Below are 23,681 nucleotides of genomic sequence, written 5' to 3'. Positions count from 1 at the left end.
GGGGATACCAATATTGCGGGCTGGTGGCACCCGGAACTTGCCATTAGGTGCAACAATCAATCAATAATTGTTCATGTCGTGGGCCTTGTGTCTTGAGTTCGCGCGCGCGCACGCACGCGGGTGCCTCGCTGCGGTGGTGGGTTGCACAAAGGAAGAATGAGAGAGGAGAGGGGATTGTGCGACTATTCGCGCGCCCACCCCTTCGTTTTGCATGAGGACGGAGACGGAGGGTTAGTGTGGATGTTTGTCTTCCGTACCGTATGAGTGGTCCTTGGAAGCCAGAAGCACGATATGGGATGGGATGGGATGGGACAGCATGCTTTGCTGTGTTCCCTGTGCGATGCACAATCTATCCTCGACCTTTACTCGATGGCGTGTGCGACCGGGCAGAACCCAATTTTAGGCCTTTGGGGATTTTGGGCTGGTGGTGGTGGTGGTGGTGGTGGTGGCCGACTGTCGAACATGGCAGGATGGCATGGCATGGCAGATGGGGAGGGTGAGGGTGAGGGGGGATGGGGGATGGGGAATGCGAACCCGTCGCGTCTGGCATTGGCTCGCAATCCCCTCCCCATCTCCAATGAACGATGCGAGTGTCGTTCAAGGGTCCCTTTTTCTTTGTACCAGATTGTTACGGTCAAGAGGACCCTTCGAGCCTGTTTGTGGCGCTCCCGTACTGTGCTGGAATGAAGGGTACCCCTACCCCCAGTGACCCCAGTGACCCCCTCGTACGGCGACGCCGCCAGTAGTCGGTTGATGATGCCTGCACACTTTGAATGATGCTTGTCACTTGGTATGCATGCTGGTTGTTTTCGGGCTGGGCATGGGCTTACCACGATACGACTACGACTACGACTACGGCCTCGCCTGATATCGTACAGTAGCATCCCTGACAGCAATCAAGCAGGCATTGCAAAGTCGATAACACTCAAAGAGGGTCGCCAGTAAGAAGCAAGTTTAAGCCACCTCAAAGTAAGCAGACGAGCATGGCCAAGCCCTCAGAAACCAGCAGAATGGTTTGGCGTGTGGCCCCCCGGTCGATCCTCCCGCACACTTACAGGGCCTGGGAAGGGCAGGGGGTGGCCTATGGGTACGAGTAGGTAGGACCGTAGGAGTTACAAGACTTATTTGTAGTTAAGAGTAACATAAGAGTAATACTCACACTCGTGCCATACCCCGTTGAGGAAGTGCATAGACGGTCCGATAATGATGTGAACCAGGGGCTTTCTTTTGAGTCTCTTGCTCGACTGGGCATTGCGCTTCTTTTGCAATCCATTCGCTTGGTTTCGCTTTGCGCATCATCCGTACCGACTGTGACAAGTAACGATAATCTCACGCGTACCATGCCGTAGGTATTATCCGTCTGCTGGTAATCCTTCTCACTCATGTGCTTGAGCCTCAATTCTTTCTTTGGCAACAATCGCCATCGTCGTCGTCTCATACGTTGGGTCTCACAATCTTCTGCCACATGTTCCACTCCGTCTTGTACCAACCATTTAGACAAACCGATAAGAATCGATAATAATTGTCCGACCATGACACGCCCCTCTCATCCCCCCACTTCTCCTATCATTCAAGCTTTTTTCTTTCGCTTGCCGTTGATTGTCTGTATGCATGGCGTAATCACTTCGAAACTCTGAATCAATCCGCTGCTGGTCTCGACCCTTCACCTTTCAGAACCCTGGAGATTAGTGAACTGTAGAGAGTAATGAACAATAAGAAAAACCTCCGCAACTTCCCCCCTGCGAATGTTCCGGGCCAGCTAATAGGCCCGACTGTCATCGGGATCTAATCGCGTGCCGAAGCGAGAAAGAAAAGACAACAATGGTCGAAAAGGGACATCTGCGAATGCTAACGAGTAGCCACATGACTTTATTATCCCGTCCTCTCGACCATTCCGGACAAATCGGTATCGTGATTATGTACTTGTATGTAGGCCCTGCATCGGAAGTGCCTCATCATTCCATTTGAGGGGCGTCGAGGTGCATGAATGTGGAAACGCTGGGGGACCCGGGGGACATATTTCTTGCTTGCTGGGCTGCGGTCACCGGCGCCGCCCAATAGTAGCTCCATTACCTCAACCTTTTCTTTGACCAGTTTCCCAAAAAGCAACTAGAGCAGAGCCACGTCTCGCCCGCTTGTCTTCGCAAGCGCAGCGGCGGGTTCCAACGAGTCGAGACTCACATGCCCATGGCGATAATCACCACCCTCACTACTACAACCTCTTGATTGATGCGCACCCGTCCGATAGGCTTGCAGATTCTGTAACCCCGAATATGGTCTGATCTGACTTCTTCCCTTCGACCCCCTAACCCTTTTCCAATCTTGCAATGACCCGTCCAGAAACAGGATATAGACATGTGTGAACAATTCCCCGTCACACTGCGGCGTCGATGACGATAGGTCGATCCGGGGTCCTCATGCTCATGCTCATGCCTGTGATGTGTTTCCATCTAGCCTCACCTCTCTGCTTCACCCCGCCCGGAGTCCCTGCCCTACTCTTTCACGAGAAAAAAAATGATACCCTCCTCATCTCCCACGCTTCACATCAAAAGTGGGCGCGTTCTAGATGCCCCCTTCGACATCTGCATCCACTTTTTTGGCGCGCGCGCCCCCAGCGTGCGCCCGCAAACGCACCGCCTGCGCCCGCCCCAAGCCCCCGAGAGATTCGACCTGGGTTGTTCACCGACGTCGACGGGTCTTCCCAGCGCATTGACGACAATACAATCATGTCATGTTGTGTGTCGTCGTGTGCTATGTACGTTGTAATTGCACACACGAGAAGGAGCCCACATGTGAAATGTTTAGGCTAGCGTTTTTGCTTCTTTTTTCTCCTCCTCCTGCTTGCCCATTTCCACATGGCCGCCAGGCTGCAGGTAGGAAGGGAAAGTCTCCGGCTGGATTTGGATATTGCTCAGGGGGCTGGCTTGTCGAGGAGAATTTTTTTTCTTCGTCTTTTCTCTTTGCGGTGGACGTCAGGGGAGGATGGGGGGGAAAGCGTGTTCGAGGCGATGCCCCTCCGCCTCTCGACCCATTCATTCAATGTTTCCCTCTTTTTCAATATTCCGTAGAATGTAGAGCACAATTATAATCGTCGTAAAAAGCGAAGTCTGATGTCGAAGTAAAGTAGTTTCTATATCAAGCAATTCGACCCCCCCAGCAACCTTACCCTACGCAGGGCGATCATCGTTCGTCCAGCAACCAAGTGCTCGGGTACCTGCCCAGCTGGAGGTCCTGCCCTTTTCAGTCACTGCCCCGAGGGAGAGAGCGAACGGAGAAAACGTCCGCGCGCTGGGACCACCGCTTATACAGTGGTCTCTTTTCTCTTGTTTTTTCTTTCGCCTTGCCTCCTCCGCACGTACGGTAGAGTAGATCAGATCGGGCCTTGCGGTTTAGATGCGTGGCTATCGTGGTGGGTGGTGGTTGTGGTGGTTGTGGTGTTGTAGATCGTTGGAGGCCTGAGTGGCGTGGTTTCGTTCGTACGATGCCTGTTTTTGTAACTGTTGCTGGGGATTGGGTCACTTGGTGATGGAGGGAATTACGGTGGTAGTTGATGTTATTCGTTATAATCATATTTTTACTCTTGAGATGAGGTCTACTCATTTGCAAATGTCATTGCCGTATCCCGTCAACGTGTTCGTGTCTATTGCTATTGATTATTTATAAATTACAAGTATCTGTAAATCATTCTGACTTTGCCGTATGAACTATGAGAGGAGACATGCTGGAAATAGAACAGGGCAATATAATAGATAATGTATCAAGATATCACAAGATGCAAAGTAGCCTTAGAAGAAATGTGATTAGGCCTTTTCCTATGCTCATATACTACGGATGCATGGCTTTGTAGGACGGTGAATTGCACGTCCACCATCGAGCGCCCTGAGGAAAAATGTATACACGCCAGCCTGACTTTGCATGAAACGCCTGCAAATGCCGCCAAAGATGTCATAAAACGTAAATGTCTACGAGAGACCAAGTTTCGACCCAAGGTTCCTGAGAACGCCGCCATCGCCCATGCCACCTCCCATAAAAGCATCCATCTTGGATCCTTTCTCCGCAGGAACGGCAAAGCCAGCACTCAACATGTTGATACGAGACAACCGTAAGCGTAGAGTCTGATCGTAACTCTCTGCCATCTCGAGGGCGTTGGAATGGACTTCGAAACGAGGATCTGTCGACGGACAGATGAGTAAGCGATCAACGAGGTCGATACGTGCATCCAGGACGCCAGCATTGATCATGTCTTCGAGTTCGGTTTCTATGCTGGCGTAGTCTCCAGTAGGCTGAAACTTATCTGCCATCTCATCCAAAGTGACACAGCTGAAGGGGATGAAGTATTGGACTATGCTCTTCGTCCGAATGTTGTTGTAAATCTCTGATACCCGGCTGGAAAGATAAACATCCAAGAGATAGTCGTTGCGGTAACTTTCAAGAACCTCCAAGCAGGCACTGTACTTCGAGTTACAGAAGAGTGTGATGGCGCGGCGTATATGTGGTTCCAATTCGAGGAAGTTGCGGAAGTCGGTGTTTGATAAAACCATCTGCTGTAACTCGACACGGTCCATCGAAGCAAGTGCACAGAGACCTCCGTAGACTGCCACATCATTACCGGACAAGGCTTCTCTTTGCCAGGCGATGCCTGCCGCGGGCTCCACATTCAAATATGCTGGCGATGTATGGATGAAGCTGGTAGCAGCATCGCGAAAGCTACCCAATGCCATGTGAGCGAGGCCCGTCACTGCGCTGACAATGGGTTCTAGCTTGGCTTTATCTTCTCCCTTTAACTGGGAAGCATCAATCTTAACGAGTCCAGAATGTACCTGAAGCCAGGATTGCTGAGCAATAGTGGCGAGCGTCACTCGTAAGCCCATGTCGGCAATATGTTTGCTTGATGTGCAGTGCTCGCGCATCCTCATGTATGCCTTTTGGGCGTCCGCAAAGTTTCCCGTTGCGTAGAAGAAGTGGCCGAGATCCTCGTGGCCCATCTATACGTAATTCAGCACTATCCAGACTTATCACTACCGACGCGCTTACCCTTATGCTCTCCTTTATCAAGTTGTTCTTATAGGCTTTCAACTCATGCTCCAGTTTGTCTTGCTCTTCCTTCACGTCTCGTTTCTTCTTGTCCACCCATGCCGAATCAGTGACTGCCAAAGGGTCGCTGGGAGAGATCTTCGCAAAATCTTCTACCAAGGAAAGGTACAGCTTAATGTTCTTTCCCTTCTTTGCTTCGGTGATCGCAGTACGGTACGCTTCGAGGGCGAGGAATGGTGAGCAGGAACCTATGTGATGAAGACGATGGATGCGAGTTCTTCCTGGAAACGCGTCAGTATAAGCTCAAGAACATTGTCGAGCAGGTCCGAGCAATACCATCATAGTTGGAAACGTAAGACTCGAGATCGAACTTTGGAGGATCTTCACTATCGTCAGCAACTTTCCTACGTGACAATGGCGATGAATTAACCTTTCACGACAATTTCCGCTCGAGATCTCTTCCCTTGGAAGAAGGGTGACTGGTCGATACTGTTAGCGGCCATTGTTGAGTTTATTTGTGTTGAGTAAGTGAGTGGAGTAAGTCGTTGTAGCTTGAAGCTTAAGCTTGGTGCCTACACAACCCACAATTCCGCGGGGTATGCGATCACGTGGCCGCGATGACTAACTTTATCGATAACATCCGGATGGGGTCTCTGGCTATCAGAAATCCTATGTCTCCACCTTGAGCTTTTTCTCAGATAATTGGTTATGCTATGGATTATAGCAATAAGGCGTGATAATTTAATTGTTCGAAATGCCATTCGTATCTGATTTCAGCGACACTTTTACCTACGAGCATGTCCATGGGTGCATTATTGTAGATGGGGATTAGTTTGATCTTGGATCATTCAAAAGACTGGAGACATTATTTACTTTCTGTAGAATAAAAGAACGATAAGCTTATAAACACTCCCTTGACTCTACGCCGTATGCTCTTATATACAGTTCAATTGATCAGTCTTTCGTTGACAGACACTTCTCTCCACATTCGGCGCTAGCGTTTCCAACTCGCGTTTACGCGTCCCGCGCGTTTGGCCCGTCCCCGGACGTTCACCTTGACGAATGCATACCTAGATACTTTATACACCCCACCAAGTAACCCTCATTTGGATGTCACCAACCGATTTGGGATAGATCAGGACTGCTCTTTTCTGAAATATACATCACCACAGATCATTATAGTATACTTATGCTTTCAAGCGCCCTAAAGCGCTGGTCTGAGGACAGCGCTGCAAACGACTCTGGTATGCCCCTCCTTCCGGACATGACAACGTACATTGTGGAGACGAAACTCGTACATATCCAAAAATATATCAAGACTGACGCCTCAACTTCATGCAGATCCAATCTCACACCCCCACCACACAACGAGCCCTAACGTCCATCACCACCACCCGAACAACATCTCGGAGGATGGCCTCCATGGAGTGTCGCACCAGGCCATGAACAGTGGTCCATCGGTACCAATATTCCCCACAGAGCATGGTGATCAATATGCGAACCCCATAGCCCTTCAGTCCATGGATGATGAGAAGTTCCCCGATTGGACAGAACACCATCGAGCCTACAAGCGTCAGCAGAGGTATCATGGAATGGCAGCTTTGCCAGCGAGAGCTACCGCGCATGGCACGAAGGCCCCAGAAGTCATCAGTTTTTTGGATGACGAACCGTCGGCACCAAAATCTGTCACAGAATCTGGCAAACAACACGGTCTCCCTACCGGCTTTCAATCCATAGATTCCATTCAAGATGAGAATTGGCCGCCAGCGAGCGAATGGAGAGAACCTGAGCGCCCAACCAAGCGTTCGCGAACAGAATATGAACCGGCACATTTTCCAGGAAGAACAGCCGCACAGTGTTCGAAGGGCCCTGTAGATATAATCAACCTTGTGGATGATGACCCGTCGGTACTATACACCTCTCCCCATGGACCTGTAGGTCCAGCACCTTATCACAACCCCTATGCCGATTCGAGTCCTGCTCCATACTGCAATCCGCCTGGAATTGCAGGTACCGCTCCATTATCGCCCCCTTCATCCAAAATCACTCCCAAGACACAACCGGCACCAAGAGGAGCGGCTGCGAAGGCGTTACAGAGCTTGTCTGAAGATATTGTGCAGACTGCGGAACCAGTCCTATGCGCCGAGCAAGAACGGCTAGTCGAACTCATCATGAGCGGGCGTAACGTCTTCTATACCGGAAGTGCTGGCTGTGGAAAATCAACGGTATTGAAGGCATTTGTAAGACGATGCGAAGAGAAAGGGCAGAAAGTGAATATCATTGCACCTACTGGCCGAGCGGCACTGGATGTCAACGGATCAACCACGTGGACTTACGCTGGATGGACGCCGGATAGCCACAAAAAACCTCTTGAAGAGCTGATGAAGGCTGCACACGGAAAGTTTGTCAGTCAAAGATTGAACGATACGGATGTTCTAGTGATTGATGAAATCTCAATGGTTGAGAATCTGCATTTGGAACGCCTTAATGCTGTCATGAAGGAAGCCAGAGGCAAGAAAACTGCTGCATTTGGCGGCGTTCAACTTGTTGTCACTGGGGACGTAAGTCAAGGTTCTCTCGTTTTAGTGTTGCCGTGCGCTAAGTCTTCCAGTTCTGCCAACTTCCACCGGTTAAGCCATTCAGACATTGTATTGACTGCGGCAGGGAGCTTCAACCCAATAAGGAAAGCACGGAGTACAAGTGTGCCCTTCACGGGGTCTTTTATGATAAAGATAAATGGGCGTTTCGAAGCCAAGCTTGGAAGGTATGTCGTGACTTTACTAGATATGAGCACGACTGACAGGTTTCAGGAGAGTAATTTCGAGCACGTAAACCTCAGCCAGATTCATCGACAAAGTGACTCCGTGTTTATCGGTATGCTGCAAAAGTTACGTATGGGGCAGTGGCTTCTTCCAGCTGAGGTCGACCTGCTACTGAACCATGAGTCTAAAACACACAATGCGGTCAAGCTCTTTTCTACACGAGAGGAAGTCAAACGGGTTAACAGCGAGCAATTCAACAAGCTGAAATCGAAAGCTCGACCCTTCAAGTGCTTAGACTATTTCAAATGGAACGAAAAACATCGGAATCTTCAATCTAAGAGTCTCCGTGGCCCTGACGGCTCTCTGAATTCATTGGTGAGTATACATCACAATCCCCCAAACAGTCCACTGCTTACATGCTTTAAAGCGAGATCATCGATTCGACCCACAAATACAGCTGAAGCAAGGCATGTTAGTTGTACTATTAGCAAATCTGGATATCAGCTCTGGACTGGTCAACGGCTCTCAGGGTGTAATTACTGGCTGGGAGAAATATTCAAAGAGCAAAATGCCTAAGGCCGCCAAGATCAACAGCAACGGCAGGGTCATACCCCCAGATATCTCTAGCGAGGTTCCCGTGCTGGGCGGAGAGTATGGCCTCTTTCGAGAACACCGTATTCAGGAGTTCATCGAGGCAGCCGAACGTCAAGAATGGCCCATCGTAAGATTTGTCAATGGCGTCACCCGTACAATATACGCCGATTGTACAGTGAACGAGCTTGGAGACGATCAGCCATACAGTCTACTTTCAAGAGCTCAGATCCCACTGATGGCGGCTTGGGCCATGACAACGCATAAGTCGCAGGTATGTTATACACAAGAAACTGGAAGTGGATGGATTGCTAAGACTGGTTTCAGGGAATGACGCTCAATCGGGTCATTGTTGACTTGGCCAAATCGTTTGAACAAGGCCAAGCATACGTCGCTTGTAGGTTTTCCTTATAATTCTGGCATCTATCATTGTTCTAATAAAGATTTAGTGAGCCGAGCGAGATCTCTCGACGGCCTCAAGGTGATATCATTCCCCAAAAGCGCACAGGGATCAGGCAACTCTGAAGTCAAAGAGTTTCTGAAAGAGAAATTCGGTATAGAATGATGGGTCGATCGCTGATCAGATCACATTACCAAGCCATACCAATCTGTAACCAGACCTTATCCAGACCAATCTTGCAGATCAAACCTTGATCTCAGCCGAATCTCAGCCGGGTCTGAGTCCCAGACCTAAAGTCGATTGGCTTTACGATAGTTGTATTTCTAGTCTCAGCCCGGAAACATTTTCACTTGAGAAAGTGACGGAGTAGCAACCGTGGGCCAATCTGATAAACTTTCCCAGTCTGTCTGGACAATGTGGAGCATATTGGGATCTCAAGCACGAATTTACGAAAGCTGCATACCCATGGCAAGGGACGGCGCTTATATGGCACTATTCTGGTATTTGCAGTCCTTGAGTGTAGTACAGATAGACCTTCTCTGCAGGGCTGATTGCTGAGTATACCTATCAGTTAATCTAGCTTGTCAGAAATGTTTCAAGAAGAGTAATGAACAAATTAAGGTCCCAATGAAGACACGGGCACCCGGATCTTACACTTGGCAGTCTATATGGTTTGCAACGACATTTTTCCGTTCCGCAGCGCTTAATTGCCGGCAGTTGATTGCGCATGTTGCATGGGTATTGCAAATTGAAAGCAGTTTACTTGAGGCAACTCATACGCTCTACTACGTTCATCTCAAGCGATTTTCCATCTAGATGATAATGTGCTTAGACTGGCTGCAGGTCTCAACATGGTCAATGGTGCGGATATGCCAAAACTGCCTTTCATCTCTTAGAAAACTATTTAGGATTTGATTATTGTGTTTGCCTTGTACCCTTACGTATGCCTCCGCTCACCTGCATTGCACCAATCTTCAGTAGATGAATGATCACACAGAGCGGCGCGGTCCTACACAATTGCAGCCCAACATTGCAACATTTTGAGCAAAGAGAGTCGATGGCAACAGAAGCGCCGCATTAATAATAGATCTGTAGAATTATGTGCTGCATCGGTAATTTGATGATTCGCCCTGTCCTAAATTCATCTGTTATGGCAATTAAGGGATACAGAACATCTGAAGTCGATCTTTTATATAACCATGGCCATTTCGACTGCCGGAATTGTTGCTGCACCTGTACTTTCCTTCTGCGCATCTGTTCTCATTCACTCCTTTAGTCGTTCTTTTCTCGGCCTGGTCAAGCCACTTTTCTTGCCTGGCTGCATTTTGTATCTCCAATAACCTTGACGGTGTTATTGATATCACTTCCATTCATTCATTCATTCTATCTATCTACGTTGCAAAGATGTATCTTTCAACCATTACCACCATCGCTGGCAGTGCCAGCATCGCTTTCGCCCACCCATTCAAGGCCGTCATTCGAGATGTTCCGGCCTTCCCAGCTGGCAGTACCTGGGACATTCTGCTCAACAAAGGCGACGCACCAGGCAACATCCGACAAGTCACGAGCAACAACATCCAAGCCATCGACATCGATCTCTTCGACACCGACAAGGCGACCATTGCGGATCTGAAGGCCACGAAACAGGTCATTTGCTACTTCTCCGCTGGGACCAAGGAGGGCTGGCGCCCTGATGCCGGGAGCTTCAAGGACGGAGATGTGGGGAAGAACATGGATGATTGGCCTGATGAGGCGTGGTTGAACGTCAAGTCTGAAAATGTCAGGAACATTATGAAGCTTCGCATCAAGAAGGCCGCGGAGAGCGGCTGCACTGCCGTCGATCCTGACAATGTTGATGGATTTGTGAGTGTCCTTCCTGACTCGTATCAAACGGCTTCCACTAATTGTATATAGGATGGCGGACAAGACGGCTTTGGCTACGACAAGAGCGCTTACGTCGACTACGTCAAGTTCCTAGCCCAGGAGGCTAACGCTCAAAATCTTGCGATGGGGCTCAAGAACGCTGTAGACATCATCCCTGACGTCGTCAGCGTCGTCCAATTCGCCGTCAACGAACAATGCCACGAATACGCGGGCGAATGCGCAAAATACAAACCATTCACCGCCCAGAACAAGGCCGTTTTCAACATCGAATACGGCACTCAGTCTTGCGAGACTCCTGCCGGCGTGAAGCTTTCAACGTTGATCAAGCCGGAAGATCAGGGTCTCAATACCCTGGGAGGTGCGTGCCAGGGTGACAACAATGGAACGCCTACGGAGGAAGAAGAGGGACAGACGTCTGTGCCGGTGCAGGCGCCTACTCCTGTCAAGACTGTCGCGCCCGCACCTACTCAGACGCAGGGTCAGGCACCGTCGAAAACTAATGGCCCTGCGCAGCCAACTCCCACAGAAACTGAAGAAGAGGAGGAGGAAGAGGAAGAGGGAGAGAAGGAGCCGTCTGGTAGCCATCGCCCGTGGGGATGGTGGAAGTGGAACAAGTATCATGGAAAGGGACGTCGTCCATACTAGGGCAATGGTCTTTGTAGTATGGGCCAGACCCTACTGAGAACATTAAAGTCTGTACTTTTCTGGAAGATGGTTGCACGATGCAGTAACCTTGTCGGTGTACCATAGTATCTCATGTGTAGAGGATTCTCTGGCAGCTACTTGCTCCTTGTCATAGAACTCTTATGAGTGGCGAGCAGATAACAATACTACTCTCTAGAGGTATAAATGATAGCGCTGAAATCGCGAACATTTGAAGCTCCATTGCTGCGTCTTCCGTTATTCGTGCCATACTTGTATCATTCGTTGCAAGACACTAGCATAGGGTAGTTGTCCTATGATCGCTTTAACATTGAGCACAGTCGCGGACTGAGGAGAACTAATTATTCCTTCTCTTATGATTCTCAATTCTTATAAAGTCTTGTCCGCGCTCTTACTCGGTTTTGGCGCATCACCTTACGGTATCGACAGTCAGTTCCTTAAAGGAGAAGTTCCGGGCAAAGTACCATCAGGATAGCTTCAAGAAGCAAAGAGTGACCTTTACCGAAGTTACTGTACGGTCAGAGTAAATAAATCTTAAAAGAAGGGAATTGGTGCTAATGCAGCAACTAAAAATAGTGTCTATTTTTGATGTACTTGCATGCCTCAATAGCGAACGAAGAATCACTGCTACCCTGGTGTCCTTGGTAAAATAGAAGATGATTCCGCCAAAGGTCGATTACTATCAAAAATTCGTTGCCCTTCATCATCTGTAACCGAGTAGATCATCAAGCAGATTACAACAAGTAATGGCGTGACAACTTACGGAAGGCGGCACAATGTTATGAATTGAAGGATTGTTACCACTAACCCAATGTAAACAAGCAATCGGACCTCCCACCAAAGGTGCGATAGGCAATGCTTCGCATGCTTGTTTTCCACCCATGGCAATTCGTACAAACGGTCCTATCCAGCAGGCATTAATTACATCACCTCGGCCCATACCAAAAATCGGCCTCTTGGAGAAAAATATCGGGGCCCTCCAAAGGCGTGATTTAAAAGCTATTAGTGGTTGGGCGAATTCATGCTGAACGAGCTTCCTGTTTGGGCAATGGATGAACGTTTTCCAATTTAGCCCTATCGAAAACCTGCTGCTGATTCGCCTGAGTGCACGTTCTGCCGGGGTACCTGAAAGCTTGCCTGCCAAAACATCCGGGGTTCCTAATGATGATGGTCGTCAACTGCCTGTTGAGGTCAAGCAACTCGAGGCATGATGACGGTTTACATTGGACTTATGCGGCAGTCCAGGCTCGCGGAATACGCAATGGCCTCCTGCGAAGCTCTCGAGCTGCAGGATAAGTATGAGCAGGTTTCCTCGATTTTTTCTGGGTGTTGCTAGCTAGGTACTGCCAGTCTTCCTACTGCTCTCGTGAGAATGCAGTTGTACAATTCAGTCGTGGGGCTCGCTCTCGCCTCGGGTGCTTTGGCATCTCCGCTGCAGCTCAATAACAGGCAATATACCACTTCGCCTTGCGCGGAGGTCAGCGCTGCTGTCGCTGCTCAGCCAGATGCGGCTACACCTACCGTGCCTGCGCAATTGGCATACGATTGCATTACCAGTGTGCCACTGAACAAGAGTGCTGCGTTGGATCTGATCGATTCCATCACGCCCTACTTCCGATGGCAATCGAACACCGTTTGGCTGAAAGACCCGCCAAAGGAATACGCTGAGAAGGTGCAAGAGGGCGTTGATGTGTGGGGAGGCCTTGAGGACATCCAATCGAAGGTTGAGAGCGAAACCTTCAAGAACGAATTTGAGGTATGCTATGTAACGTTAACAGCGGTATCCTGTGATACTGACATGCTTTAGTTTGGTTGGGCTCTGTACCGACTGTTGCAAACGACCCATGACGGTCACTTTGTTTTCGTCCCAGATGTCATTGGCACGGTGTTCAACTGGGCTCGTCCGGTCCCCCTTGTTTCGGTCTCAGAGGATGGCAAATCCTTGCCCAAGCCTTTCGTCTACCCTGATATCCTTGCAAGCTCCTTTGGAAACGCATCCTTCACCCCATCGCCGATCTCCAAGATCAATGGCCAGGACGCTCTAGAGTTCCTCGAGAATTGGTCGCAGTTCGGATCGCTTCAGGACAGAGATGCCCTGTATAACAATGTTTTCTATAACTTGGCGGCTGTGTCTATCGGCACGGCTAGCACGTCAATTGGTACCTTTGCCGGTAGTGGAAGAGGCCGATGGGTAATCTATTCCATCAATTGATACTTTTGGAGCCCCACTAACAATTTCATAGGTTTACCCTGGCGCAGAGACCGAACTCGAGTTCGAGAATGGCACTTCCGTCACTCTTCAGAACTACGCTCGCGTTCTTGTGCCATTCGATGGCATCACGGATGGCGAGAGTCTGTACAAGACGTGGTTCGTCCACGACAAGCCCACCGAGACTGAGCCAGAGCCAGCGCCAGTACCTTCCAACTCGACGGTCCCGACTCCTTCGGCGACCCCATCAGCAACATCACGACCTGCGCCGGGATACCCACCGCCAGTCGTTCGGGAGAGGGACAATATCATTGGTGGCTACTACCTCGAAGACGACTACTCGGATATCGCGGTCCTTTCCGTTCCCTCGTTTGTATCTTCCCAAGAAGAAGTTGGCCGTTTCCAGGAGGTCGGAGAACAATTCCTTGCTGCCGCCAGAGCAGCTGGCAAGAAGAAGCTTATCATCGATGTCTCTGCCAACGGCGGTGGCACAATCCTGCAAGGATACGACCTCTACAAGCAGCTGTTCCCCAAGGGCATCGGACATGCCGCAGGTGATAGATTCCGTGCTTTCGAAAGCACCGACCTCCTAGGCCAAAAGTACTCCGAGGTTGCGGGTACTCTTCCATACGAGCTCATCAGCCCCGACGACAACGAGACGCTATACACTCTCGTGTCCGAAGTCTCAGCATCCATCTTCAACTACCGAACAGACGTTGACGAGAACGACGAGAACTTTTCCAGCTGGGACGACAAGTTCGGCCCTGTCGAGCTCAACGGCGACAACTTTACCAACATCATCCACTGGAACCTGTCTGACGAGCTGATCCCCTGGAGCTCCGGCGGCATCTACATCCACGGCTACGGCAACCTCACCAACTTCACCCAGCCCTTCGAAGCCGAGGACATCGTCGTCGTGACAGACGGCTACTGCGCCTCGACCTGCACCATTTTCTCCGAGCTGATGCGCCAACGCCAGGGCGTCAAGTACATTTCCCTTGGCGGTCGTTCCAAGGAGGGCATCACGCAAGCGATCGGCGGCGTCAAGGGCACGAACAACTACCCGTGGTCCTACATACAGTTCCTCGCGCAGTTCGGCATCCAGAACATCTCGACCCCCGAGGAGGGCGCCACGCTCAACGAGACCCAGCTCGGCGAGTACTGGAGCGAGACGCCGTTCGACCGCGCTGCCATCGGATCCTCCATCAACGTCAACTTCCGCGACGGATGGCGCGACGACGGAGACTACGACTACCCGCTCCAGTTCTTGTGGGAGCCGTCAGACTGCAGGATCTACTACACCAAGGAGATGACGTACGACGTCACGGCTATCTGGAAGGCCGTTGCGGATACTACATGGGGCGAGGACAGCCACTGTGTTGCTGGTGATCTTGGTGCGGGAGGAAAGAACAAGAGGGAGATGCGCAGGTCTTTGACGGCGGAGGACATCGCGCACTCGTCGAGGATGCATGCTTGGAAGAGGAGCCTCGAGGTCGCGGACTATCCTTTGGACCTGTTCACTGATATGAGGTTGCATAAGATTAACAGCAAGGGATTCATGTTCCCTTGAACGTATATAAATGTACATGTAACGATAGTAACCGCTGAATATTACTAGCTGAAATGGCTTTCCTCAATGTCTAAATTCATCTGTAGTTTTGCAGTGTCAGATTCTGCGTGCGCCTTGGTGATGTCGAGGCAGTTACTAACTGATATCGGAGTCCAATTGTCCTCCAAATTTCCCATGTTCGTCGCTCCTACGACAAGCCAATCGCGCATATCTTTGCACTCCTGATACTGGCTCGGGAGCTGATACGATACCAGCTTCAAGGCATGTCCTACACACCTCTGTTATCTCTCGACTTCCCTTAGGCGTCGATCCAGCCGCCGCCCGGGGTCTTCAAATCGATCAATCAATCAATCAATCAACGCAACAACACACGCTCAATCCCCATGCGTGTGGATCCAAAAATCCCTCTCCTCCATCCTCCCCTCCCTAACCCCCTCCAACACCCCCTTCACCCACCTCGGCGGCCCAGGCGGTCCCCCAATCCCCCCCATACCACCTCCCGCACCTCCTCCCATCGGACACTCCAACTCGAACCCCCTCCTCTCCACCAACTTCTCCACCTCCTCCACGATACCGAGGCCCTGTTCCCGCGCCGCCGCAGCGTCCAAATGCTGTTGCTGGCGCAGCGCGGCGCGCTTCTCGAGGTGCGCGGAGAGCTGGTCCAGGCGTGATGAGGCGAATTTGTGGAGGGAGTGGATGAGGCGGTTTAAGATGTCCATGAGGAGGCGGTAGAGGAGCTCTGTGGCGATTGCGGTGCCGGTTTGGGCTGTGAAGAGGCGGGCGGGGAGGAGGGAGGTGGAGTGGGATGTTGTTGTGAGGGAGGAGGAGGGTCCGGGGCGGTAGAGGACCATTGATGAGGATGCCATTTTGAATGAAGGGTTTGGTGGAGAACGTTTGGGTGTTATTATTATTGATGTTGATGTTGATGTTCAATTAATCTTGTCGGCGCATTCGATCCAGTTTGGTAAATGAATGAGTAGGTTTGTAGCTGGATGGTCGCTTCTGTTGGGTGAATGAGAGACAGTTCACGCGAGGGGAGGGCGGATGTCTGGGCGAATTTTCGAGATTGGGGGAAGGAGTATTGTTGAATTTGAAGAAAAGCTACTGAGGAAGTGTTTGACATTTTTATGATTACTCGTTCGGGGCTGAGATTAGTGAACGCCGTCGCCTGATGCTTGCCTGAGATATTCTCGATACTGTATGGAAAAAATCAAGATCTGGCCAATAAGAGGGCAGCATTAGATCGGTTGAGAGTAGAGCGATGATTCGTTAGAACGAAGCTCCGACTACCCCGAGCCAGTCATGTGACGTTGAATCCCCATCGCAATCGCAAGTGCACGTGTTCGCCTGTTCACTCGATCCACAACGACACTTCATCCATGCGAACGCTCCTTATTGCCCACTTGCCCCACTGAAACGTTGGACTGGTCCAGCCAGCCGTTACGTCTTTCCACTTCCCTTTCCCTGCATGGCGCTGCTGCTGTCATACATGAACATGAACATCATGGAGGCGGAGGCAGATTTCCAAAACCCTGAAACTGGGCTCGCGCTAGCACCCAAATGACGTAGACGGATCGGGACAACAACGACATATATTCACAAAACCAGTATATACCTTTCGAATCCTTCATGCAATTCATCTGTTGTCGCTTATGAATAAACCCATATATCGTAAATCATTAGCTTCTACATCTCAACTACAATAAGATTTTATTTACATCTGTACATCAGCCATTGACCATGTCTGCAGTGGATCAGCTCAAACAGCAGAATGCTGCTCTACAAGGTAAAGACTACCTATCGAACCCAACATCCAGAGATCATCCTTCGAAATGAATTGAACCCAACAATGTCTGACAATGTCTTCAGCGAGCGTGGGCAATCTCTCTAAGGTAGCCCAGGGAGCTCAATCCACCGCGAACAAGTCCACGGCGGGAGCCACCAAGACAGCAACGCCCGTGAAGAAAGCGACTACGAACACTGCTACGGCTGCCAATGATACAGCATTGCCCGTGAGGAAGGCACCTCGCAAGTTGGACCGAAACAGCCCTACTACCATCACCAACAACACCACTGCGTCGAAGACCACAACACCTGTGAAGGCTGCTGCAACAAAGACTGCTGTGGGAACGAAGAAAGTCGCTCCACCAGCAGCGGCCACGAACAAGGCTACACCAGTGAAGAACACAACCTCAACCATTACTCCGGCCAAGAAAACACCCGTCACAGCCGTACAAAAGAAAACTCCTGTAACACCCGCAAAGAAGGCTCCTATAACATCAACACCAGCCAAAACCACCAACACAACCACCACCTCAAAAGCAACACCCGCCCGCACTCCCCTCGGCACGAAGAAAAACGTGCCCGCATCCCGCACAACCGCTGCCTCCACCACCACCGCAACCCCCAAGAAAACCCCCATCCAAAGCACCATCCCGGGCGGCATCAAGCCGACCCCCACCGCCGTCCAAAAAGCCAACCCAGCCCCCTCCCCCGCCACCAAGAAGTCACCCAATGCCGTGGCCCGCGGTGCGGGCGCCCTCGCTGGCGCCACGAACCAGACCGTCGGCCTGACGACCGGCACGTTGAACACCGTGACCGACTCCGCGACGACGGGCGTCAACAAGACGGTCAACGGCGTCACGGGCGTCGCTGGGAAGGGGCTCGACAAGCTTCCCGCCGGTGTTGGCAAGCCCGTCAAGCATGTCACCGACGGGGTGGGGAAGACGGCGACGGGCGCGACGGATAACGTATACTACACTGCCGGTGCGGCGACGAAGGGGCTCCAAGGTACGGCGAGTAAGACTACGGGTGCGTTGAGTAGGGGGGATGTCAAGGGGACGGTTGGAGGGTTGAGCAGTGGGGTTGGGAATACGGTTAAGGGGACTGGGAAGGTGAGTCCGATTTGCTTTTATTTGTATTCTTGTTGCTCTGGTGTGATGACGATGAATTGATATGCTAACACCATACCTCATCCAGGGCCTCGGAAACACAGTCGGCGATGCAGTCGGCGGAGTCGGCTCGACCGTCGGTGGTCCCCTCGGCGACGTCGTGGGTGGAGTGGGTAAAGGCGCTGGCGATGCCGTTGGCGGCATCACTGGCGGTTTGGGCGAGGGCGTCGGCAAGCTGGGCAAGGGGGATGTCATTGGAGGACTTGGAAGCACTGTCGGTGGGCTTCACAAGGGCGTTGGGGGCTTGATTGGAGGTATCGCGGGAGGCGCTGGTGGAGGCAAGGATGAAGATTGAATTCAAGACTGGATCATGGACTTGGAATCGATCTTTGAGGAGGAGGAGGAAGAAGGGGGGGAAGGCGGTGGAGGGACGCCAAAAAGGGGAAGTTGATATCGAGGTAATGTGACATGGTTCATTTTCGGTCGTAGTAAGTCGTCGTTAAGTATATCTTTATGTACATCTATCATAGCTCATTTGTATTTTTAATCCCGTTTCCCTAGTCAAATTCAAAAGAACCCATTCCTTTTCTCTAACCCACCCCACTCCATCCAATCCATCAATCCTCAGGGCCCAAAGGAGGCTCACTAGCCGCCATATTACACTGCCTGAAAACCCTCACCTCCTCGTCCAAGAAACTCCCCGTAACCGAATGCAACACACCCCTATTATCAAAGATCACAAAATCCCCCTCCTGCCAATCCACCGCATACACCAACTCGGGCGCGATCCCCGGCCTCTGCAAACGGTGCACGATCGCCCTGACCTCCTCGAGATCGTCAATCACAGTGCCATCTTCTAGGACGAGTTTCTGCACCGCGCTCGGGTGGATCTGCAGCGCGAGACGCCCAGTTACCGGGTTCTTCCAGCACATGGGGAGCGTCTGGATGAGCGCGGGGTCGATGGGCGGGAGGGATGATTCGGGGAGCTCGAGGCCGGTGGATTCGAGGCCCAGGCCGTCTGGGCGAGACCGCGCGGAGGACATCCAGATGTAGGGGTGTGGTGCGTATTGCACTTTCGTCGTGCGGGCGAAGTGCTGGTCGGCTGGGGAGAGGAGGTCGTAGGTGGTGTAGGAGGAGGAGAAGGCGGTGCTGCCGCGGGGGACTTGCAGGGTGTCGCCGCTGCCGTCGGAGGTGTAGTGTAGGGTTTGAGGGGCGGATTGGGGGACCGAGACGGCGAGGAGGGAGGTCGCTTTTGGGGGGTGGAGCGCGTAGAGCGCGGCGTCAATGTGCCAGCGGTAGAAGCGCGTGTTGTCGCGGTCTTCTTCGTCGCTGATGGAGGTGGAGTGGAAGGTCTTGTGGTGGGGGTGCTTCAGAGTGATGTTGGAGAGTCCTTCGAATGATTCAACGAAGCCGTTTCCGATGACTTGGACTTGGGGTTGGTGGGGGATGGTTTTGAGGTCCGGGTGCAGGATGGAGCGCTTTGCGTCGAGCGTTTTGCCATGGCCGTAGCTGTCAGCGGCTGGGTCGAAGAGCTTGGTGATTTCGTATTGTGCCCGGGGTGTGAGGTTTTGCTGGTTCTTGAAGAGGATGACGCTGTTTTCGTAAAGTGCTTTTCGAATAGCAGCACAGTCGGCGTCTGGTATATTGTTAGTCACTATTTCAAGTTCATGAAGTATTGATGAAATGGTATATATTCTCATATGAACCTACCGGAGAGATTCTCGAGATCGAGTCCGCGAATTTCAGCGCCGAAGTCGATACTTGAGCCAGGAGGCGGTGACAGTTTATGAACTTCGATGTTGCTTCCGGTTGAGTGAGGCATGTTTGCGAGTTGGACTTCTTTGAAATGTCTGATTTACTCAAATTAGAATGAATCACCAAACGGGCCGTCTTTAGTTATATAGTTACTCATACATGGAGAATTTCGATCACATACTGTTGTCAAATGAATTCGATAGGGACAAATCCGCTGGTTTGCGGCTTCGGGAGCGGCCGATGTCCACCATCGTGAAGTCGCTAAAGGAACATCAAGACGCGACTGGCCAATCAGAGCTTCGTTTACCATTTCTTATCTCGGAGATGCATCAACATCTTATCAGCCGGAGATGTCATCAGTCACGTTTCTTCGTAGTCATAAAGGTGGAATTCTCCGCTGTTCGGCGAAGCCAGACGGTTACAGTCGTCGCAATGGGCCGAGGCGAAAAAAATTAAGACAGAAGACAGACCCTCAAAGGCATTGTCGGGCGATTCATCGCAGCTCAAAGTATCGACTAGGTATCTACACATCTACACATTTCTAGATTGGACAAGACCGGCGAATTGGTTTCATAGTTAGGAATAGATCCTCAGACACAGAAGTTCCAATTCAAATGATGGGCCAATCAGATCCTCAACGCGAATAGTGCCTGCTATAGGGAAATAGTCTTGATCTGGATGACAAGGTGCAGCTGTTTCGCAGAGGCCGGAAAGGGCAATAGGTATTTGAGACACTGTATGGAGAGTCAGAGTTAGATACCCTTAAAAATTGTGAAGTGCGTCAAACATGCTATCTCGAATGAGCCACAGAAGACTTCTATCAATATCTGAGACAGCAAACCGATGCCTACTTGAGGAGCGTAGATGAGGCTGCAATTCTAGCCTCGGAGTCTGTTTCTTCCGCTGCCCGTCCTGGACAAGAAACGGATTGGAGTCGACTACTATATCCACTTCAGCCTCACAAATAATTTACCGTGAAGGCTGGAGAGTTTCTTTGACCACTAACGCAGCTGCACACAGTGCGATAAGAGAGCACACGCAATGAAACGAAATAACAGGAGCAAATGAGGCTTGCGGGACGGATCAACATGAAGATCAGGGTCTTGCACGAGCCACACACCATCTTCACCAGGATATGTAGAGCGAGCGGGAACACACAGACACTCTTACTTTAATTACAAGTCGCAAAGAGTTGAAACAAACAACACACGCGAGACAGCCGGGAGCAGCCCCGCTCAGGCCTGAACATCAAAGGGCGTTGCACTCCAAGGGCTCCGCGGGACGCCCGCCACCAGATCAGAAGCCGTCGCACAGTGTGGGTGCGCAAGGCCGTACGTTCCTGTAATGAAGACGTCAAAGTCAGGGACAAGTGTCTCCACAACGTCCTGTCAATCCCATTTTTTTATTTCTCGATTTGCCACACGCGGGTCCACATGCCGGCAGATCATCGATAAGGATTCCCATCAGGCGACTGGAACATCGATGTCGCACGTCTCTGCTGATGATGGCTGGACTAAGAGAGGGGAGAACTGGGCATGATCGTCGCAATGCAGCGATCGGTCGATTGAACGTTCATCAGCGTGCCATGTGCCTGCGTGCCCTGATCTTGAGAACTTGATTGACTGAATGATTGATAACGGATCAATGGATGGTAGCGCGGCCGGGCCGAGGAAGAGCCAGCGAAACACTGGCGCAGGAGCTGAAAGAGATAGAGGTCAATGGCCTGTTGGCCACTTTCAATTCTGCTCATGCTCAAAGGAAGCGTCGTGAGAATCAATCAAAGAAAGAAGAAGTTGTGCGTGATCTGTTCTTAGTTTGTGCCCGGCGTTCAATACCGAGACAATAGTTATCTTGTTCAACTACAGCACGCTATCAAACACCACATCGTCTGATTGGAAATGAAAGCATATCGAAGAAAGAAGAGGAAACATTCATTTCATTTTCTTTCGAGACAGAAATGACAGGACGCAGGCGGAGACGGATGCGTTCCTGATCCGGCAAGGTAGAGCGCGCGACGGTACGGCAATCTCGAAGGGAAGGTTTTGCCTAGGGCACGGCTCCACTCCCATCCACGGGTTCGTTTCGTTTCACGAAGCAGTTTGTCTCGGTAGCCGCGAGATGATAAGAGGAGAAGGGAAAAAATCCGAGAATTACGTGGCTGCGCAGCAATTTTGCGTACGCAGTCCGCTTCGTCGTATCTGCCAAGTTCCGGTATTAGGTATGCGCCGGCGTGCGTACGCGTTGTGGGCGTTGCTAATGAGCGAGATATTCGCAAGCCTGCAGGCCTTACCTGATTACCTCGTACGAATGCGAGAGGATGGGCTAGTCGAGATGCTATGAATTACGAGATAAGTGCAAGACAGCAGGAATCCTGCTGATGTGCATGAGTCAAAGAACAATAAATATTATCAATAGTGCTCAAGCAATTGCAGACGCACAAGGGGAGATCAATCAGCCATGACAGCCAGCAAGTGCGAGTAAAAGCACGACATGTCATGGCATAGCATGGCATTACACGGCATAGCATTGCATGTGCTCTATACAATACGGTTGTGCAAACGATGCAGCGAAAAAGGCGTATCTGGCCGGTGGTTGGCCCAGGCTGGTATAGCAGGCCCTGCATACAGTTCCCCCGCGCATCGCCATAATGGCTGGCATCGCCACAAATGGAGAATTCATAGCACGCGTTGGCAGGCTAAGGGAGTACATATCATGGTTGGCCGGCGTTGCCCCATGGAAAAGAACGTTGACCTGCCATAGCCCGAGAACCGTCGGCCTTGTGTTGCGAGCCTCTTGATTGGCACAATGGCCCATCGGTCGATACAGGACATGTCTGGAGGCCCACTGGACATCGAAGATGCTTTTTAGACCGGATATTTTACCAAACACTAGGTAGACCACCACTGCTGGGGTTTCAACATAGAGAAAGAAAAAAAATCCCATGCCATGCAATCCACAATTGCAACGTACACTACTTGGAACGATCCCTAACCCAATCTCACGATGCGTGTCGCTTTCCCGGCACCTCACGAGGCGACACCACAGTGCAGATCCTCCCCAATTCACATCATTCCGATACAACAATGCGATTCCTTTCTCACATCACGATGCTGACGTCGTTGCCACCACACCCTTCTCCACAGGCAAAATCTTGGAACCATCACCAGGAACAAGTATCGCTCGTTGTTTACTGCATCGTCAAACCCTTTCTTTCCCTTGCAAGGATCCTTTCGCGCGCTGTAGCGGCGCATCATCACCAGATAGAGCACGATATGTATCTCCCTAGCCACTCACAGCTAGCCAGCCATGCAGAATAACCAACCATTTACCTCGTACCACCAAGTTCGCAAGCAAGTATGCATGCATTCAAGCAAGCAGGAGCGCTAGACAGTTCGTGAAGACAGTGCCTCGGCATTCTATCCCATGACAGGTATTTCATCACTACAGGGGAGTATCAACGATCGTGATGGCCGGCCTTGCGAATAGAGTACATACGGGTACGAGTAGTTAGGAAAATCAGATTCTACTGTGCACACACACACACACACACACACACACACACATACTACCAAGTCGATCGCAAAACTCCAAGCATTAGCACATCGTTAGCAACGACGATAGCCTCGATCGATTATGGATAGATATCTAGGGTTGTAGATACTTACTACGCCTATCGTAAGCTTCCGTACCTATCGCCCATCGAAACTCGCAGCAATCGCTCAATCTCAATCGCTCGCTCGCTCCAATTCAACCGCCCTAAAAACATAAAGGAACTAAAATCAAAACACCCCCGCCCGTAACCGTACACTAATTAATTACCGGCGCCGACCTTCTTAGCGCTGGCACTTTCTTCTTTTCGACCCACCTTCAGGAAAAGAAGAGAGGGAAAAAAAGGTAGAGAGCACGGTGCGCCGCGCGGATG

General features: G+C 51.0%; 7 protein-coding genes across 7 annotated transcripts; 4 read left to right on the top strand and 3 right to left on the bottom strand.

Moving 5' to 3' along the window:
- Window positions 1-2,230: 2,230 nt before the first annotated feature.
- BU24DRAFT_37756 (uncharacterized protein) lies at window positions 2,231-3,025 on the top strand. The gene has a single exon (XM_033524649.1). The coding sequence runs from the start codon at window positions 2,391-2,393 to the stop codon at window positions 2,808-2,810; it is 420 nt and encodes a 139-aa protein (XP_033390458.1). The 5' UTR covers window positions 2,231-2,390; the 3' UTR covers window positions 2,811-3,025.
- Window positions 3,026-3,619: 594 nt separating this feature from the next.
- Window positions 3,620-5,579, bottom strand: BU24DRAFT_446976 (PCI-domain-containing protein). Its single transcript, XM_033530797.1, has 4 exons — window positions 5,465-5,579; window positions 5,371-5,415; window positions 5,035-5,315; window positions 3,620-4,985 (listed from the first exon to the last, which is right to left on the bottom strand). Exons 1-4 carry the CDS (start codon window positions 5,535-5,537, stop codon window positions 3,963-3,965), a joined length of 1,422 nt encoding a protein of 473 aa, XP_033390457.1. The 5' UTR covers window positions 5,538-5,579; the 3' UTR covers window positions 3,620-3,962.
- A 4,693-nt stretch (window positions 5,580-10,272) lies between these two features.
- On the top strand, window positions 10,273-10,944 carry BU24DRAFT_337001 (glycoside hydrolase family 114 protein; the record flags this gene model as incomplete). Its single annotated transcript, XM_033523077.1, has 2 exons — window positions 10,273-10,656; window positions 10,702-10,944. Coding segments are annotated over 2 exons (627 nt in total), but the record flags the coding sequence as incomplete, so codon positions are not given.
- Window positions 10,945-12,545: 1,601 nt separating this feature from the next.
- On the top strand, window positions 12,546-15,345 carry BU24DRAFT_438920 (peptidase S41 family protein-like protein). The gene is made up of 3 exons (XM_033530274.1): window positions 12,546-13,090; window positions 13,142-13,525; window positions 13,578-15,345. Exons 1-3 carry the CDS (start codon window positions 12,707-12,709, stop codon window positions 15,111-15,113), a joined length of 2,304 nt encoding a protein of 767 aa, XP_033390455.1. The 5' UTR covers window positions 12,546-12,706; the 3' UTR covers window positions 15,114-15,345.
- Window positions 15,346-15,487: 142 nt separating this feature from the next.
- Window positions 15,488-15,979, bottom strand: BU24DRAFT_458003 (uncharacterized protein; the record flags this gene model as incomplete). Its single annotated transcript, XM_033531587.1, has 1 exon — window positions 15,488-15,979. One exon carries the CDS (start codon window positions 15,977-15,979, stop codon window positions 15,488-15,490), a length of 492 nt encoding a protein of 163 aa, XP_033390454.1.
- Window positions 15,980-16,853: 874 nt separating this feature from the next.
- BU24DRAFT_405016 (uncharacterized protein) lies at window positions 16,854-18,312 on the top strand (the record flags this gene model as incomplete). The annotated part of the gene is made up of 3 exons (XM_033525678.1): window positions 16,854-16,899; window positions 16,983-18,007; window positions 18,109-18,312. The coding sequence occupies 3 exons, from the start codon at window positions 16,854-16,856 to the stop codon at window positions 18,310-18,312; spliced, it is 1,275 nt and encodes a 424-aa protein (XP_033390453.1).
- A 210-nt stretch (window positions 18,313-18,522) lies between these two features.
- BU24DRAFT_363161 (Clavaminate synthase-like protein) lies at window positions 18,523-19,969 on the bottom strand. Its single transcript, XM_033524201.1, has 3 exons — window positions 19,919-19,969; window positions 19,715-19,854; window positions 18,523-19,640 (listed from the first exon to the last, which is right to left on the bottom strand). The coding sequence occupies exons 2-3, from the start codon at window positions 19,824-19,826 to the stop codon at window positions 18,622-18,624; spliced, it is 1,131 nt and encodes a 376-aa protein (XP_033390452.1). The 5' UTR covers window positions 19,827-19,854; window positions 19,919-19,969; the 3' UTR covers window positions 18,523-18,621.
- Between the last annotated feature and the right edge of the window lie 3,712 nt (window positions 19,970-23,681).

The sequence above is a fragment of the Aaosphaeria arxii genome (genome assembly GCF_010015735.1).
Source record: "Aaosphaeria arxii CBS 175.79 unplaced genomic scaffold BU24scaffold_1, whole genome shotgun sequence".
In the NCBI taxonomy this organism is placed as follows: Eukaryota; Fungi; Ascomycota; class Dothideomycetes; order Pleosporales; genus Aaosphaeria; species Aaosphaeria arxii.
Note: the sequence above shows the minus strand (reverse complement) of the source record. Positions and strands in the feature narration are given on the sequence as shown.

Excerpts from the sequence above, each read along its gene's own strand:
- BU24DRAFT_37756 (XM_033524649.1), top strand. The coding sequence starts at position 2,391 with ATGACGATAGGTCGATCCGGGGTCCTCATGCTCATGCTCATGCCTGTG.
- BU24DRAFT_446976 (XM_033530797.1), bottom strand. The coding sequence starts at position 5,537 with ATGGCCGCTAACAGTATCGACCAGTCACCCTTCTTCCAAGGGAAGAGA. Across the intron at positions 5,416-5,464 it reads AGCGGAAATTGTCGTGAAAG|ATCCTCCAAAGTTCGATCTC; the intron begins GTTAATTCATCG and ends ACGATAGTGAAG. Across the intron at positions 5,316-5,370 it reads TTACGTTTCCAACTATGATG|GAAGAACTCGCATCCATCGT; the intron begins GTATTGCTCGGA and ends ACGCGTTTCCAG.
- BU24DRAFT_438920 (XM_033530274.1), top strand. The coding sequence starts at position 12,707 with ATGCAGTTGTACAATTCAGTCGTGGGGCTCGCTCTCGCCTCGGGTGCT. Across the intron at positions 13,091-13,141 it reads CCTTCAAGAACGAATTTGAG|TTTGGTTGGGCTCTGTACCG; the intron begins GTATGCTATGTA and ends GACATGCTTTAG. Across the intron at positions 13,526-13,577 it reads GTAGTGGAAGAGGCCGATGG|GTTTACCCTGGCGCAGAGAC; the intron begins GTAATCTATTCC and ends ACAATTTCATAG.
- BU24DRAFT_363161 (XM_033524201.1), bottom strand. The coding sequence starts at position 19,826 with ATGCCTCACTCAACCGGAAGCAACATCGAAGTTCATAAACTGTCACCG. Across the intron at positions 19,641-19,714 it reads CGATCTCGAGAATCTCTCCG|ACGCCGACTGTGCTGCTATT; the intron begins GTAGGTTCATAT and ends ACAATATACCAG.